The sequence below is a fragment of the Gymnogyps californianus genome, chromosome 16, assembly GCF_018139145.2.
Source record: "Gymnogyps californianus isolate 813 chromosome 16, ASM1813914v2, whole genome shotgun sequence".
In the NCBI taxonomy this organism is placed as follows: domain Eukaryota; kingdom Metazoa; phylum Chordata; class Aves; order Accipitriformes; family Cathartidae; genus Gymnogyps; species Gymnogyps californianus.
In genome coordinates this window covers 9,366,647-9,381,938 of record NC_059486.1, presented here as the reverse complement: position 1 = coordinate 9,381,938, position 15,292 = coordinate 9,366,647, and the positions used below count along the sequence as shown (strand labels likewise).

Below are 15,292 nucleotides of genomic sequence, written 5' to 3'. Positions count from 1 at the left end.
CCCTCCTAGTAAAAGAGGATGAGATGAAAATTGAGATGACAGGCAACCGCATGTGCACAGGTGGACAGAATGAAAACTAGGAGGAAACAGGTAGAACAAGGTTTGAGATGGCTGTCAGCAGCCCCAAAGGTTGAGGGGAACAACAGGAGAAGCACCGCAAGTGAACACTCTGAGCCGCCACGTGCGGCTCTGAAACAAAGGGATACGTGATTCTTCTGGTGCGCGTTTGCTATTCTCATTCATCCTCTGCGGCTACTCCAGAAGCCAAGTGGTCTCAAAGCAGCTGCACAGACTGGCTCAGCAGAATTACCGAGACTTAAGCGCACTTGTTGAAAGGAGAGTACACCAGGGAGGATGCAGTAAACGCAAACACTTTTTATCTCGGATATACACACACTCTCATTTACTGAGTGGTCTAGGTTCTTGCTATGCTGATTTCAACCCTTTCTGACATTAATGCAAAGCAGTAAGGTTAAAAAAAAAAACCAAACAAAACCAAAAGCAACCACAAAACCCTTTCCTGCTTACTGACGCCATTGCCTAGCTTCTCTGGGTACTTCAGTAAGATCTCAATGTCCTTTATAGAAGTGATAACAAAATTCTATGCAAGGCTCAGAAAAATGCATCTTGGGCAGGACAAGCAATGGGAACGGCACCCAGAGCATGCTCTCCCCAGTCCCTGATTCTGTCCAGTAGCTGATACTACCCTACATGAACATTTGCAATGATTTGAAAGATCTAGTTGCTTTAAATGTAAATAAATAAATAAATAAAACCAGCTCTTAAGCTTCTAGAAAATTGCTACAACTGCTATTATAGTCTTTCATAGTCCTGGGGAAAAAAATGGGGTGAACATAAACCAGGTGCACTACAAGACTTATTTTATTGCATCTTCCATTTTATAAAGATATTCACGAACATATAAAAATAAACACTCCACTCCTTTGCAATTAAGTTTCTCTCTGGTTGTAAGTACAGCTATTTTTAGTTTTAATTTGGGGATATCTCCCAGAACTGCAGAGCATAATCAGCTCCACCATAACCCTGCATCATCATTATAAAATACCAGACTATCTTTGGAAAATAGACATTTTACATACTGAAGGTCCCAGCAGCCCTTTTTCAGCTGACTGTACATCTCAGTGCCTTCAGTCCTGACTTCCAGTAATGCCCAATATAGGCCACTAAGTGGTGCTACAAAGATTTAGTCCAACTGCAGATCTGGCCCATTAAGCCCAAAACTGTGCTTCCCACAGTCAATACTGCTCCCTTGCAAAACAAAGGGGATGAGGAAAGGCGTGCTAATTTCAAGCCCCATTAAAAATGCAGGAAATAATTCAATGTTTCCCTCAAATGTAAATGCAAGAAAATTTATGAGGAAATCAGATTGGTGTTCAGGTTTCTAAGAAGAAATGATAGAAAATGACAAGGAGATTAAAAAAAGTACCTGAAAGCATGCATCTGCCTGCAGCCCAGAGCCTCCTTAATGGTGTCTCCCCATTTGACTGCTTTGGAGGTTTTGTATTCCTTGTGGTTTAAATTACTCCTCTCTCCATTGAGCTGTACTAGAGCAGGCACAACAACTTTTTAATGGATCCTGCGGCCATTGCAGAAGAATGTCGGCAATGTTGCAATAATCAAGAATTTTATTCAAAAGTAATTGCTAATGTGATAACAACAGCCTACAGCCATCTCATCCTTATAGTTTTTCAGCTCCCCTGTTGCTGAGCAAATCTCTTTCACAGCCTTTGAGACACAGGGCACAGTGTAACAGTCCTGCTCTCCCTGTGGGAACAGCCAACAACTTACCAGCCAATGTTGAACTCAACATGAGCATCAAAGAACCCGACGACAGGAGAGGTTGCTGCTTTCCAGCCTTGGATTCTGGCTCGAATCAGTCCTTCTCGTTTGTTATTGCGCACTATTTTCACCAGACCTGGGTATCTTTTATTGACATACTGGTCCAGATTAAATTTTAGCTCAACTGCAGGACAAAAAAACCCACACAAATATTCAGAATGAGAAAAGCCCTGCAACGTTATGTTTTACTTTGATTTATTCTGCAACAGAAAGAAATCCTTAAATATTCCTAAACCCTTAGTCAGTCTCACAGACACAAACCAAGTACCGCAGTTGTGGCATGGACCAGTTCCAGGGGTATCCGCTCAGAGAAGCTCTCTACACATCAGAGACTTGCACAGGCTTAATATGGCCTGATGGATTTGAGTATTGTTTTGAAGAGGTAGTTTGTTTAAATATTTTAAATAATTATTATTCTAATTCTCTGATGATTTGCATTAGGTTACAACTGGCCTCTGGAGGAGCAATTCTGACCTTACAGCAGTGTAACATGGGAGTTCGGTGATTTTTTTTCTGATTTATGCTATTCATTAAGTTTGAAAAATAACCTCAATGGATTTTGGGTCAAGACCTAATTCAGATCACAATTAATTTCCCTTAATTTTAAGGGTTTTCCCTCAAATATAATTAAGACTCCTCAATACCAGGCTTCTTCCCTGTTGAACTAAATGGGTATTGAAGATTTCAAATAGACTTCTCTTTTGTTCATTTTCAGGCATTCAACCACAGACAGAGCAGAACTCATTCACTCCTTTATTCAGCTTCATTTCAATAGGTTTATAAACAGGCAAATTACCAAAATGGCCTCTCTATTTTTTTACATCAATCTAGTTTGGTAATTCATTTACACTGCAACTTATTCATAATGAGGCTTTTACTCAAATATATTTATTAGGAAAACTAGTAGAAGCTTCCAGGACATCAGAAGCCTCATTCTTCTGATCTATATTACACAGTAGAATCATTATCATCGGAATCAAAGACCTGATAAATCTCCAGTTATCTAGAAGAATGACAGAAAAGCCATATAAGAGTTCACTGAGAAACAGTGAGTCCAATTCTCCTCTGTATTACATTGACTCAAACACTTTGCAATTTCACATAATTACTCCATAGGTTACACTGCCGTAACTGAAAGCAGAATTGGACAAAAGGTTTCTTAAATCTACAGGTTTTTGAACTTCTTTTTGGTTTAGTGATTTGTTCTCTCAACCCTCCTTTCTCTTCGAGGACCTTGAAGAGGAACAGCAGCTTAAAACTGAAAGATTTAAAGCTGTTGATCTGTGGAGGAAATGCTAAACTTGAGCCTAATTTTAACAAATATGATTTGAGAAGATGCAACAGTTCTAGAAGTCTAAGGTATAACAACTTAAAACACAACAACACTGCTAGTCACCTGTATCCTAAAAGGTCTTCGAACCCAGCCGTCCTGTGAAATATGTTGATCAACAGCACCCTATATGCTCACCAATATTTTGAGTTTTGATTGGCGTAACAGAAGTGTCATTTTTACATTAATGAACCAGATGACCTGAAAGTTGCATGTGCTTTGTGCCCATTCGGTTTCATTCTCTTAGTCTAATTTACTCCCTACCTCAAAAAAAAAAAAAAAAAAAAAAAATCAGACTCAAAATCTGATATTATCAACACCTGTTTAAATCATGAAGAAGCAGAGTGTGCTGCCATGTAAAAGACTAGAAACTATCTTTAAGGAGAATCTGTAGCCCCACTTTTCCTTGGAAGCAGAATTTAAACTTTTAGTCTATTAATGATTATATTCCTCTGGATCTGAAAATTTGGAGAAAAGTATAATTTCTATATTAAGATTGCCTATACAAATGTCATTCATCCTGTGAGGATTTCAATGAAATCAGCAGGGTTTATCCACATAATGTTTATTTGTTATACAAATAGTTAATATTTACTCAGAGCTTTGTGCAAGTGGCTCAATCAATCCTCTCATCAACAAACACAAACTCTTGTAAATTCTACTGACTTCAATAGAGGTGCATTAATTTACACCAACTTATGATCTAGCTTATTAGCCATAAATCAGTGGTTGCATGTATGACCTTCCTCCCCCGGCTGTTTAAATGCAGAATGACTCAATACTGTTTCATCCCAACGTTAAAAAAAAAAAGCATTTCAGCTAGTAGTGACCATACTCCCTTTGATTTACATTTCCTGTCCATTAACCACACAGGATACAGTACTTAGAGGAAAAGTTACGTATGTTCACCATTGTCACTGTTGTCATCCACCAGAATGATCTCCTTAAGCAAGTGCGATGGGGTGTGATTCACAACGCTGTGCACAGAGCGCAGGATGACAGAGAGCGCCTCGTTTACAAATATAAAGACCACAGAGATCTGGGGCAGGTCATCTGGGTAGGTCATCTGTTTGCACCTGGAGAGAAGAAAGAAAGAATTAAAACTCAAGCAGCCACTGGGAGGTAAAATACACTGAAGAGTGTCCTCTCCTCATTGCTCTCCAGCATATAGGGACTTGCAGGCTTTGTTCTTTCTAACCCCGAACAAAGATGTGGTAAAAGCTCAAAAGAAGCAAGATAGCTAGGAGGAGGAAACTTCCCATCAACTCAGTGAAAACCAAAGTGTATCTGCACGCACACAGACTTGTAGTGGCTCTCATTCTCTGGAAGGTTAAAAGCATCTCTTGAAAACCAAAGGAATATCAATTGACTTTGCTCAAAAACAACCTGGAGAAGGCCCACAATACTATAGCCTGTCTGTGCTCCCAGGAGAACCATCAGAAGGTCTGCTCTTAACTCATAATTAGATCTCATACTTTTAAAACCAGAACACACTCAAGCGCATTTTGCATTTGCCCATACAAAGAGCACTTGCCACCCTCTCTGATTTTGCAGTTTGTGCAGCAATAACAAATGCATGACGTTTGTTGTACAGGCATGCACTTGCTGAAATATTTGCAAAACAGATCTGCTCCATCTAAGATGTCACCTTGGTAGGCAGCTACATCCTGAGATTCACAATTTCCTTTTGTGCTTGCTCACTGATGTATATATGTTACCATAGACCATTTTGAGAAGAAAAAACGAGGCCTGGAGAAGTCACACCGCACAGAGCAGAGCTTCTGCTTCCCAAGCCCCCAGCCCATGCCCCTCTGGGGCACACCATACTGCCTTATGTTAGTGGAATTCTCTCCCACTAGCAAAGGTGCTAACTTTAAAAAATTACCTATGTGTTCTCACAGTCAAAAGCCATTCAGAATTACCATAGCAATTACTGAACCTGCTCTCTAAAATACTGCTAATGGTATCACAGGAAATGACTTTTCCTGCTCTTATCGAACTTTCTGACCTCTTTGCTCATTACTTTGGCATAACAATCACTCCCCTCCTCCCCCCCCATCAGCAGTCATGGGGATGGGGAGGGCGACAAATGCTTGACTGTTGGGTGACCTCTGGAAATCAGTTATGAATTCTAGCAAAGTGCAATTATTCATAATTCCTACTCATCCCAGCACTATTTGCTCAGAGACCTGAGTACTTGTCATTGATAACAGTGTTACCATAGCTACTTACTAGCAGCTTGCTGGTGGCCTGTACTGTACAGAGGACCACTGTGTAAAACTTCTGGCTAAGCAGAATTCGTACACAATCTAAAAATAAACCTGGAACAAGGACAGAGATTCACAGGAGGTGTGAATGCTCTGACACAGCCTCCTTTTTGAATGTGATTTTCCTCTTGACCACACCAACGTATCAAAGAAGTCCATCAGGAATACTTCACTAACAGGAAAGAGCTATCAGCTAGAAACATGGACCTTGCAAGATTTCCCCTGATGAGGGACATCTTTGGTCTGACCGCAATTTGCTTCAGAGCCTCACTTGTATCAGCAGGACATAGCAAATTGCATCTCAGTAAATTCGACTGGTACCCAAGAAGTGGGTGCATTGCTGGTGGAAGCGAGGCAGAGGAGGGAGCCCACTCCAGGCCATGCATCCTGGTGGGGTCCTGCATCAGCACTCAGAGCTAGCAGGAAAGAAGGGAAGCAAAGAAACCATGTAGTGGAAGTCTGGAGACAGCAAGGAGGCTGTGGCAGAGGAGGAGAAGGAGGAGGAAGTGCAGTGAGAAAGAGAGGGCAGTCAAAGCAGCACTTGCAATGTGGAGGGTCAAGCAATCAAAGGAAAGGTAGGATGAACACAAGCGTCAGAAGCAGAGAGGCATGTGTGGAAGGACCAAAGTATTTTGCCTAGGAAAAGACAGGGAACCACTGAAATAGTACAAGACCTCAGTGGATTAGGCTGGACTTCCTTTATCTTCTGATCGAGAAATTTTGCTGAACTTTTCTGGAGTAAAAAGTATTTGTTTTATTGGCAAGTGGATTGAAACACCTGGGCACCCAGCCACATGTTCCTGTCCAGACTGAAAGGTTGAGTAGGACTAATCTCCAGCACGTTTCCTCCATCCTCCCACTTACATTCTGAGAAAATCGGTACTTCTAATTCAAGCTTTAAACCAGCACACCTAAACCATAACCTCCACTTTTGATTTATTTGTTCTTCATCCTATTAAATCGATGCATTATTATCCTAAGTGTGACTCCATGGTCTCACTGGTTCACAAGACTTTTCATGCCGTGGTTCTCAGTGATTACTTACATTGTGGGGCATCATCGACTGCTTTAGATAAAAGGCTGGTTTGAATTTGTTATCCCACCTGGGTTAAGTCATTCCCATCACTTCTCACTACAACCTTCCTTCTGTCAGTTCTCCCCTTTCGCTGTTAGCAGGACATAGCTGAAAAACTGCATTATGTCCGCATGTGGAAAGAGCGCTCCAACCATTATACATCAGAATATCTTGGGTAACCCCACTGCAACAGAAACATCTAGATGGGCAAAGGCAAACCTCAGAATTTAGCACTGGTTTAAAAGCTGTCATAATTTTATTTATTACAGCAAGGATGAAGAACAGCAAAAGAAGCTGTCCAGCTGAGTAGACTTTTCAAAGTACAGCAGTGATTTAGGAGTTTATTTCCTGCAGACTTCCAGTCAACCTTGAACTCCCAACTCCTTACGTCACTTCAGCAAATGAGATGGATGTGCTGAGGTAGTCAGGAGAAAGTACTGGTCCACTAACAAACTCTTCTGATGATGTCTGAGTGCCCAAGCAATCCCAGTCAAGGGGCCTTTCCTTAAAAATCAGTGGGTGCGTAAGTGCTTTGTTGGATTGTCGCCCAAGTGCTTCCCAATGTATTCTGTAATTAGATACCAGCCACAGCAATTTACAGTTAATACTTCCTTCATTCCAAGAAACTCTAACCAGCAACTGACACTCTGAGCCAAAGAGTGACATTAGCAAGTCACATGCAAGAATGCTCTACCATCAAAGCACAACCATGCCCACTGTCACCTTACAATGCCTTTGCAGCTTCGCTCTTGGCAGGATGCTGACAACAGACTGAGTGCATTGCAATGGAACATTCAGTCACCTGTGCCTGTATGCAAGGTTGAGAAAGCCAGAGTGTCAGGACATGTGATGTCCTCCTTGCTGCAGCCCTTGATTTTGGCCCTGGTGCATGGCAGCAGGAGAGAGGTCATTCCAGAGAAGTGCCAGGAAAAGTAAGCCTATAACAAGCCTATTGACTTTCAATAAGGCATAGGGCATCCTCTCAGAAAATGGTTGGAGCCGCAGTCTGGAAACAGTGGGAAAGCGTTGGGCCAGAAATCTATGAGCTAACGATAGAGGAGCTTAACACGAGACTAGTCACTTTTATTATTTATTTTGAGAGGAAAAGTAACCAGAAGGTGAAGACATCAAACTGTACGAAGGTGTCCTAGCAAGGCACACCCTTATATGCTTCAACCTGACCACCAAAAGGACTTCGGTAAGAAATTAAGAAATTGCCCACTTCTGGCAGCCCTGATACTGCGCAGTAAAGTGCCTGGGTGTTTAAGGCAGCCCTTCTCAGGGAGCAGAGGCTTGGCTGCCCTGCTTGGGGAGCCCACAGCACCAGCACTACGCCCAGCACTCTGCCAGGGAAGGCAGCTGGGTACCACCATGATCTCCACTTCTCTGCACTAGGTCTGATCACATTATGAACTGTGGCAACCGGGTGAGGGAGGACAATTATAGTAATTGATAGCCAAATCTTGGCCTCATTAACATCTGTCTAACAGAACTTAGGGCATACATTTGACCTCTGTGGTAGCTAACAATGGTCTAAGCTGGCCAGGCATAGCTCACATTTATTATTACTGTGATTCTAAATTAGTATTATGAACTGTTATCAGGTCTCACAGTGTACAACCAGCAAAGGACTTCAGGTCTGCATGAGAAGCAGTGCCTCTCTCCAGGGCAGATAGGTATGCTGTAGAGAAACACAACACTGGATGCATTTAGGACTAGTGATTCCAAGCACAGACTGACGATGCCATGGCTAATCATTTCCGTGGATCAGCTGAGGATGGATTAGACCTGATATGTGAAACAGCCCTTCAGGTACCTTCTTACAACATGCCAAGCATCAAACCAGAGCCATCCTGCTGTTGTCTTGGGAAGAGTCTTTGAGTGTTCTTGCTCTGTATTGGCTACTGCAGAGCTTGGCTGGCAACCCAGAGGTATTTCCTTTGTACATGACAGACAGCTTGATCTCAGATCATTTTTCTCTACTCTGGAGATGATTTTCACTCATTCTTTCCCTTGCATTGAACCAGTTCCTTAAACGAACATTTCCCAGCCAGCCCCCTGAGCCCAATTGTGAGCACTGTCTATGCAGGCATAAGAAAACAGGAAAGGCTTTTCAGCTGGCAGACCAGAATCTTGGAAAAAAAATCATGTACTAACACAAAAAAGGTCATAGATTAGAAATTGGGACAATGAGAAAACAAAAGCTTCTCAGCTGCACGTGAGCCTGCTCATAGCAGCCCTGTGAGCTTGTAGGCAATAAAGGGAAGGAAATTTTCTTTTGTCTGAACCTGCATTCCTTGATAGCTGTATTTACTCTATTTGTATCTGATCCGACAGAAGCATGTGAAGCCCTCTGTTTATCAGAGCTGGTCTTACAGTCTATTTGAGTCGTACTATTTTTTGTGAAGGGCTGACACTACAGCCATGCAGGTAGTTCAGTGCATTACCAAGGAAAGAAAAATCTTTCCTACTCTTTCTCCTGCCTTCTCTCCTGTCTGCATACTTGCTAAACTCCAAAAATGAGTTTTGCTTGCAGACCTTAATATACTGAGTTTGGAAATGGATTAGGCAATGCATTTAGAGATTTCTGACAGCTTTACCCTTCAGGAAGAAATGTAAACAAAATTAAAGCTGCTTCATGAATCTTTAAAGTATTTAATACAAGATATGTTTTTCCAATCAACCACTGGGATGGAGATGACTGTGGGTTTCTCTCCCTCACAAACTTGATGAAATTGGTGGGCATGAAGAAACCTCCTCTGCAGTTCTAGCACAAAACAACCCCAACATACACCATACCTTGAAAGCTGCAGAATGCTTTGTGTTTGTGTTTTATAGCCACAGCAGGGGAAAGAGGCGGAACAGCACTTCATTGGGTACATGATCAATGAAAGGACAAAGATAAATATTAAAAAGATTATTGAATCCTTGCTCATTAATGCTAACAAATACTACTTTTAATCATCAGGTCAATGTATGTCTTGAACCCAGTAAAACTAAAGGCTCAGAGTAATCTTACATACACGGTTACCTTTTAGTACCTAAATGCTGCTGTGACTTCCGCAGGCACAGACAATTTACAACAGCTAAATCACTAAATTTAGTGGCTAGTTCAATGCCTGATTTCTTCCTCCAGAAAACCACTGAGGCTTTGCAGCTAGTGCTAGATGTAATAGTAACTTTTCAGATGCAGAAATAAACTAGCATTACCTTCTTGTTCCGCAATGGCACAACAGTGAAAATGTGACAAGCTGCAAACATCTCCTTCCCCAGCAGGGGATTCAACTGCTGACCAGTCCGTGGCAAAAGCAATGACAGGCTACAAAACTGATTAGCTTCATGGATCATGGATCATGAATCTGTCAGGCAGAGGACTCCAATTCCTCCCTAATTAATTCTCCTTCTCAATAGAAGGTGTTAACTGTATTATGCCATAACATTCTCTTTCTATTAAGAATGGATTTTTCTGCCCTATCCAAAAGGAAAAAAAAAACCCAAACCAGTAAATTTTTGAGTTCAAGACTTGCTCTTACTTTCTCCTCCTGTTTTGCAGCTCAAGGACAGCATTCGCTAAGAATCACGTAATATAAATACAACTCTGAAGAAGGGAGCAGTGGTACAGAACACTGATGCTCTACATAACTTGAGAGAAGCAGCCCATTGTATTTACAACTAAGGTAAAAAGAGAAGCAGCAGTTGCTTTCAGAAAAAGCCTAGAAACTATGGTGATACCAGAAGATGCCTTTTTACCATGGCTATTTCTTCGCAGTCTGTGTTGCTTTATGGAACACCCTCCACTTTGATTGATCATATAGAAGAAAAATCAACACCACCTCCTTTTTCCTGAATTTATTTGGGGAACTGCAGATACAAGATACAGTGCAATTCTTGTTGGTGCTGCAAGCTTGTCTAGGCAGCTCCAAAATACCATCAACACTGACGAACAAAGGATTTGGTGGGTGAATTTCCTCCCCTGAGTGACAGCTAAAGAAATTGGGATAGTTTTCCCTCCACCTCTGCAAGTACTATAACACTCCTGTCAGTATTTGGACATTCAGCATTAACACTGACTTCCTGTATCCATCCATTTTTTGGGTCCTCGGCAAAGAAAGTATTTGCCAAAGCAACGAAAGTCAATTTTGAGCTCTACTGCCTGATTCTTCTTGAAAGAACAAACTGAATGACAGTTTTGCAAGAACTGTATGTAATGCCGAAGAAACGACTGCTCTTTCTATTGCTTGAGAGATCATCTTCATAGTATGTGTTATTTAAAACACTCCTCTGTCAGGACTTTACAGTCTGTAAATGGTCAGCTTCCCTGAATAACTTCTACCTGACTTCAGTTGCTCCCTTGGCCACACTCCATGCAGCAGTTATCCCTGAAGAAGAAAATCATTAAAATAAAGACAACTCCTCAACTGTTCCTGAGTACAAACTGTGTCTGTTCCTCCTCCCACAGTGTTTCAGTGCTTCATATTAAAGGGGAGTCAGGGGAAGTCAACTAAAATAATCTATCCTCCAGCTTTTCTGGTACACAGTGATGTTGATGGTCATTTTCAGGATTATAATAAACTGAGATCTTAAATCTACTCCATACTGTGGGAATTCCCAGCAGCTTTTTTCACATGCCTCCTTGACACATTTTTCCTTATTTTGCATCCAAAAGTCTAAGAAAGAAATTACCCACATTCATCAGAAAGAAATCAGGCCAAATCCTCGTTTCTGGGCTAATCTCAAACACATCCTGTATCAAGGAAAAGCGTCCTTTAATATCAACCAGAAACAAATGATTGCAATACACCATGAGTTTACCAGCACACATCTGCTCCTGGGAATTTCCCACGTTCCCAGGCTGAACAATTGGACTTCATGCCTGTAGGATTTGCAGAATGAAGAACAGCAGCAGCCTTTTTAAAATAAATGTCTTTTATACCTTAGAACTCTCTCTTCCTTGTCCTATTTCCTACAAAAGAGACCAAATTTACAGGAATTTCTGTCCTGTAATACTTCCACGAAGGAGAGAGCCCTTTCAAGCTGGGACACAGGCAGTTCCACAGGTAGGGTAAAGCTTCCCATGAAGTTGCAATAATACACATGGGACAAGTGTTTCCTGAGAATCAGACATTCATTTTTGTCCTTTTTCCTTTTTTTTTAAATTCCAGGCCAGTACAACTGGAATTAATTTCTCTGCACAAAAAAACGAACACACGTTTGCATCTTTTGTTTTTTAACACACTTGCTGCTCTATTTGGCTTAATTCCTCCCTTCTCTATGACAAATTACGGTAGAAAGCCCTGAGAACTGTCAATCATTGACTGATAACTCAATATATATGCATAGTTAACATATGCAGCATGAAGATGGCCCCACTTGTAAAGAATATTAACCCTTATATTGAAGATTATTAGAGTCTTCAAAAGTAGCTGCCACACACATAAAATAAGAGGCCTTGTATTTCAGTGAGCTATTTCTGGCTTTCCTCAGGCAAACAATACCAGAAACATGCTATCATGTCTAATACTCATATTGATTTATACATATAAAAATGCTAAAACTAGTTCAAATCACTTTTAAAACAAGCCCCTTTATTACCATGAAAAATGGCTAAAAGCTCATGCTCAGATCCTTCTGTAGGAAAAAGTATGTGCCTTTTTTTGGTAACTTGAGTCACTAATATGTTTTGAAATACCATCTGTAAGAAATTTCCACTCTATCCCCTAGTGTGCCCATTCAGATCTGCCTGTGGCTGTATGCATGCTGCATCACAAAGCATTAGGCTGATTGGAAATTAATGGAGAAGCTGAAATCTGCTTTCAAATGCTTTTCAAAAATCCCCAAAGAAAATGTATCCCCCATGTGACTTTATTTTTAATGGTGCTGCACTTAAATTTAAGGAAGAGCCCAACTAAATTCCAAGTGACACGTACTCTGCCTAATTTTAGGTGATTAAACACTAATGCCTTATTTAGATGTCAAGTGATTCTCAAGATTTCTGAGAGAACCTGGTCCCTGTTCCAATTGGACTCTTAGCTTGCATCCTTTAAAAGTAAAAACTAGACAAGAGTTGTCTTAAAAAAAATAAACATAAAGGTGGTCTTGCAAAATTCTGCTTTGAGATTGGAGAGCTCTCTGAACTTGAAGTTAAGTGAAATACAAACATCAGTGAAACCAATGAAGTGAGACTAAATAAAGGCAAAACTAAAGGCATTTTGCCAATTCACAATAGCAGTGCTTTGATTCGAAGTTCTGACCAGCAAAATATATTCAGAAAACACTACCTTTTGTGCCACTTTTTGAAACTTAATTCTGGGAACTATGCTGTCTGTGGAAGAGAGAGAACGTACTCTCATCTCAGCACTTTGCCAAAACTAAGACCTCATATTTCAAATAGGGAAGGTTCACAAAAAGCCATTCAAGAAGCCAGAAAATGTTTTCTAGGGTGCATTCACATAATTGGCTGCTACCCTGTGGCACCACTTCTTGTTCCTGCCACCAAGGGTTATTACTCTCCAGCTAGCAATGTGAAGTCAGCTACTTAGCTGCATTTCCAACAGTGATTTTTAGCAGATTTCCCATTAAGAAGTACTCTTCCACTCAAGGTGATGCATCAAGATCCCAAAAAAAGATCTTTATGGCAAAGGAAGAATTAATCCCAGCATGTCTGCAAGGAGTGAGAAGGTAACAGCCCAGATATCCAAAAGTGGACTACATATCTTAAGATACCACCTTCTCTGAAATGTCTTTCCCGTTGCACTCCAAGTCCATGCCAGATGTAAGGGAAAAATAGTGGAGTGGGTGAAATCAAAGGAATAATTTTCAATAAATAATGTATAAGAGTAAACTCACCATTTTCCATTTGCACAGAACAGTTTGCTGTACCCTTGAAGCTATTTGTTATTCAGATAATAATATGTAAATATAGAAAGTCATCCTTGACTATTAAAAAATTTACTGCAAGTATTTAATATTAAAAATTCAAGGTACTTTTGTTTAATTTTGACTATCTCAATCCCTCAGCTGGTGCTGTTGGTGCGGACAGAGGCTGAGTATCACAGCATTATCTAGAAATGAAGGGCAATAAAAAAGTTTTCAAGGTAACTGCTGCAGAGCTCTTCACGGATTTCATTACAGGTTTGCTGTCACGTTGCAGCATGGTGGTACGGAGGAGGATAGAGGAATGCAATCATTTTCCACTATTACTTCAGCTAACAACGTTTTTTATGGTCTCGGGAGGACATACAACAATGTTTGGCAAACAATCCTTTCTTTAATGGGCTCCAGTGTGTTTCACAGGAGACCAGCTTTAATCTCTGGTCAAATCCAGTTATGCAGCAGAATGTTTCTTTCTACCTATGTACAAATACAGGACGGCTGGAGGAGTAAACAACCAAATGGGAGGTCAGTCATAAACTGAGTAAATCCATCCCCTCACTGCCTGCCAAAACTGTAGTGAGAAGCTCTTAATTTTGCCTTGTCCCAGCAGTTGCAAGGCTGGCTGTAGCCCAGAAAGGTAATGCTTCCCTGGTGATCACAGCACTTGGTGTGCTGAGGTGATGCAGAAGCTGATTTGACTAACCAGCAACGGCCTTGAAATGTTTAAACAGTAGTCACAGGGTTTTTCCTCTTGCTTTAAGTGATCAATTTCTATCAGAGTGAAAACAGACCAAGTTTATGGTATGTGGGAAGAATTATGGTTCAAATAGAGCAGTGTTCCAAGAACAAATGCATAAAGAACATTGATTTAGCACTGAAAATGGGAGTATTAAATTCATGATGTTTAGATGCTTTATATGGGATTGAGCGGAGAGCCTGGTGGTAGTAGCAGCGTGTTTATAAAAAGGCACACCTCTGAGTCAAGCAGAGAGGACAAATGAAGGTGCACACGCCGTATGTATTTCCCTCAGTAGACAGGGGTAGGAAACTGCCTGACAAACTAAGCCTCTTTCACAACAGATGATGGAGTGCATCCGAAGATCTCAACGAACTTTGGATCAGGACCCTGCAGGATAAATCACTGGGCAAAAACAGCTTTGTGAAAACCTAAGAGCAGTCAGATCCTGAAGTGCAGATGGGACTTTACTCCTCTTTACATCTTTCCCAGTGATACTTGCAGGATTGTTCTCTGTGTATTATAACTACTTTATGAAATGTCCTATTCAAGTAAAGCAGTTAAGCATGTCTTAACTTCACTGGGGTTACGCATACACTTAAAACTAGGAACATATTTAAGTGCTTCATTGGACTGGAGCCTAACTGCACTTTTATAGCTTTTGTTTAAATTAAAGGCTAGCTAGAGGTGAACAGCACAGTATTCAACAATTTCCTGCATTTAGAAGTTAAATGTTAACAACAGTTTCTTACCTTCTAATTATTTTGGGCACTTCAGAAAACTGTTGCATTTTAATTTAATTTTGGTTACATTTAGAAATAAAAACATTTTTTAAAAATCCAGCCACATTTACTGTCTAGCACAAAGCTAATATCTAGGGCACACACTTCATAGCAGCAAAACACTTCAATGTATGGGGATTTTTTATATTTATGAGCTCTTATCCTAATTCAGAAAAACAGGTCAGCATATGCTTACTCTTCACTCAGGCTGACAGAAATTAGGCACACATCCTAGACCAGGCAACGTACTTAAGTATGATTGTGAATTTGAGCAGGCCAAGGACACAGGCTAGTCTCTTCCTGGCTCTGAGAAGCTATGGCCATTGTTGCACTTCAACAGTCACGCACTGGTCCTGCCCAAACCTGCCT

The 15,292-nt window shown here is 40.8% G+C and overlaps 1 protein-coding gene across 2 annotated transcripts in view; it reads right to left on the bottom strand.

The window, feature by feature from the left end:
- GALNT9 (polypeptide N-acetylgalactosaminyltransferase 9) overlaps nucleotides 1–15,292 on the bottom strand; it is a 157,966-nt gene that overhangs the window by 96,940 nt on the left and 45,734 nt on the right. For both annotated transcript variants that reach the window (XM_050906606.1, XM_050906607.1), the window contains 2 exons: nucleotides 4,100–4,266; nucleotides 1,810–1,984 (listed from right to left, as the gene is read on the bottom strand). In XM_050906606.1, the coding sequence (XP_050762563.1) occupies nucleotides 1,810–1,984; nucleotides 4,100–4,266 (342 nt within the window). The remainder of the gene's footprint in view (nucleotides 1–1,809; nucleotides 1,985–4,099; nucleotides 4,267–15,292) is intronic.